This window comes from Protobothrops mucrosquamatus, unplaced genomic scaffold (genome assembly GCF_001527695.2).
Source record: "Protobothrops mucrosquamatus isolate PMUCROS unplaced genomic scaffold, P.Mucros_1.0 scaffold18175, whole genome shotgun sequence".
In the NCBI taxonomy this organism is placed as follows: domain Eukaryota; kingdom Metazoa; phylum Chordata; class Lepidosauria; order Squamata; family Viperidae; genus Protobothrops; species Protobothrops mucrosquamatus.
In genome coordinates this window covers 1-3,077 of record NW_015403934.1, presented here as the reverse complement: position 1 = coordinate 3,077, position 3,077 = coordinate 1, and the positions used below count along the sequence as shown (strand labels likewise).

The 3,077-nt window shown below is 63.0% G+C and overlaps 1 protein-coding gene across 1 annotated transcript; it reads left to right on the top strand.

Annotated features, from left to right (window-relative positions):
* Window positions 1–299: 299 nt before the first annotated feature.
* On the top strand, window positions 300–2,287 carry LOC107301851 (stomatin-like protein 2, mitochondrial; the record flags this gene model as incomplete). The annotated part of the gene is made up of 3 exons (XM_015831022.1): window positions 300–379; window positions 1,234–1,362; window positions 2,116–2,287. Coding segments are annotated over 3 exons (347 nt in total), but the record flags the coding sequence as incomplete, so codon positions are not given.
* Between the last annotated feature and the right edge of the window lie 790 nt (window positions 2,288–3,077).

Below are 3,077 nucleotides of genomic sequence, written 5' to 3'. Positions count from 1 at the left end.
ACTGAGGGAATGGGAGCCCAGAAGGAGACATCTTTGGGGCAAGCACAGATGCTGGAGGTCCCGGCCTTCTTCGAGGGAGGCCTGGCACTTCAGCTAAAGACTCCTTCCAGGCAGCCTGGAGCAAGGGTGCTGCCCTTGGTTCATGGAAGACCCAGGCCTCCTCCCTCCCATGGGGAGGAGAGCAGCTGCAATTTATTTTTCCCCCCTTCCTCAGTCCAAAGGCCCCCTGAGGGAGTGGGTGAGGCATCTGGGGGCAGAGCTGACCTTGATGTGAGCCACCTGGGCGGTCTCTCTTTCAGGGGAGGCCAGCGCCATCCTGGTGAAGGCCCAAGCCAAGGCCGAGGCCATCGGACTTCTGAGCATGGCTCTGACCCAGCAGGTGATAGTGGGGGAGAGGGAGGAAGAAGGGGCTGGCCATGTTGGGGGAGGGGCTGCCCGTCTTTGTAACTGAAGAGGGGCTCCAAGCAAGCCTTTGGGTGGGGCTGGGCCGCTTGCTGGGGGCGAGTCCGTGTTCATGAGAGGCAAAGGGAGTTGGGGGGGGGAGTCTGTCTCTGTTGGAGACCCCGGGTTCTAAAGAGGGTGTTTTAGTCTAGTGCAGGGGTAGGCCACCTCCGCTCTTTTATGACTCGTGGACTTCAACTCCCAGAATTCCTGAGCCAGCCACGCTGAGGGGAAAAGGAGAGGTTTCCAAGCTGAGCCATGCTGGCTCAGGAATTCTGGGAGTCGAAGTCCACAAGTCATAAAAGAGCCAAGGTTGCCTACCCCTGGTCTAGTGGTTAAGGTACCAGACTAGAAAACCAGAGACCAAGAGTTCAAGTCCTGCTACTCCCTCACTCTCAGCCCAACCCACTTCACAGGATTGTTGTGGTGATGTCAGCCCACTGACCATGGGGGGAAGGGGAGGCCTGGATATTGCCGGGTTGGAGGCCCTCCTCCGCTCATCTCTGCTCACCAGGCATGCAGACCCCCTTCCTGGCGCCCAAGCAGAGCAGTCTTGATCATCCTCTGGGCAGAAATGAAAAAGTGGCTGAATGACACTGGTTGGTGGAGTCAGGAGGGGCCTGTTTATTCTGCTTTGGGCGAGGAAGGGAAAGAAAGATTCCTGTTAAAGAGCCAAATGGTGGCTTCTCTCTGAAAGGCTGGATGGGAGAAGGCCAGGCAGGCCCTCCCTCCCTCACACCCCCAGGGCCCCCTCCAGCGGCCTTTGGCTCATGCTTCTTGTCCTCCTCTCAGAATGGCAACATGGCGGCTTCCCTATCGGTGGCTGAGCAGTACGTGCAGGCCTTCTCCCAGCTGGCGAAAGAGTCCAACACCATCCTCCTGCCCACCAGCACCGGAGACGTGACCAGCATGGTCGCCCAGGTCAGTCTGGAGCACAAGAGCCAGGGGGCCTGGGATATGCAGTCTGCAGCACAGGCAGGAACTCTGGGCAGGCGGAAGGTGGGATCTGTGGGTCTAGCAGGCAGCGGGAGGGAAGCCCCAGCCATAACTGCAGAACAACAGAGCCAGCTGCCCGAGGCTGGGTGGTGGAAGGGCACTAGAAATCAAGGCAACCGCAGCAGGAAGGCTCTTGAGTTTTGGGTATATCTGCTGCAGCCAGTCTTGGGAGCTCTCTTTTGGGGTGGGAGTGAGGAAGAGGGAGTAAGCTTCCCAGCCCCTGGAGATGGTATCTCAGGCCCTGGCAGCCTCTGTCTTGGAGATGGCAGGGGCAGCCTTGCTTCTCCTGGCTGGAGAAGGGATGGGGGGGTGGAGAAGGGGGGGGACGGCTGGCTGGCTTCAGAGGTTGGGATGGCCGCTGGATGGCAGTTGCAACACCCAGGAAGCTCTCTTTGGGCATGGGGGTCCCCCTACCTTAAGTGAGATGGGGAGACACTAATAGATGGGGGAAAGGGCCCTGTGGGGTGAGCAAGACCCCAAAGGATTGAGGTGGGTTTGCATGTTTTGCAGCTTTTTTAAGGGTTCGCAGACTGCCTCCAAGGCTCTCTTTTGGGGTAAGGAAAGAGCAGCAACCCCCCCAAGGAAGTGCCTGCCTCTTGGGCTCAGCAGCTGGGGTGAGACAGACACCACCACCCCGGCATCCTTGGTGATGGACCCCCTTGCTTTCTTCTTCCGCAGGCCCTGACCATCTACTCCTCCCTGACCAAGACTCAGGAGCCTCCCGAGAGCCTGGAGGGCCCCGCTGACCCTCCCCGGTTGGCACAGCAGCCCCCCAGGACCAGCTATGAGGAACTGGAGCAGTCGAGCACCAGCTAGCCGGAGCCCCCAGGGCCCCCCCAAGGACTGGCCCCCAAGGAGCCCCGGACGCACCCCTGTTTATTTTCTGATTGGATTGAATCATGTTGCAATAAAAGGAGATGGCAGAGCCTGTGTCGGCAGCAGCAAAGGGGGGGGCGGCTGGGATCGCGGGGGGGGGCTTTTCTTGGTGAAGCGGCGGCGCCGGCAGCAAGCGAGAGCCGCCGCCCTTGACTCCTCCCGCCGAAAGAGGGCGCCCTCCGGCCGCTCTGCCTGCCCTCTTCCGGCCGCCGTGCCCTTTCCGGCGGGCGGGCGGGCGTCGGCCAAGGGCGCAGGATGCCGGGGCGGCGGGTGGCGGGGCTGCTGCTGGTGGCCTGGGTCGGGTTGCTGCTTTGCTCGGCGCTGGCGCTCTTCGCCGGCGGCTTCCTCCTGGTGCGGCTGGAGCTGGGCCATCACAGCGACTGCGCGCTACCGCCGGGCGGTCCTCCGCTGCCCGCCCGCCCGCCTCGGAGCCCCTGCTGGCTGCCGGCGCGTTTCGCCCGGGCGGCGCTGGTGCTGATTGACGCGCTGCGCTTCGACTTCGCGCGGCCCCGGCCAGACCCCTCGGCCGGCCCGCCGCGACCCTTCGAGGACCGGCTGGGCGCCTTGCACCGCCTGACGCTCCAGCAGCCCCGCCACGGCCGCCTCTACCGCTTCCGCGCCGACCCGCCGACCACCACGATGCAGCGGCTGAAGGCGCTGACCACCGGCTCGCTGCCCACCTTCGTGGACGCCGGCAGCAACTTCGCCTCCTACGCCATCCACGAGGACAACCTGCTCTGGCAGCTGGCCAGCAATGGTGGGAA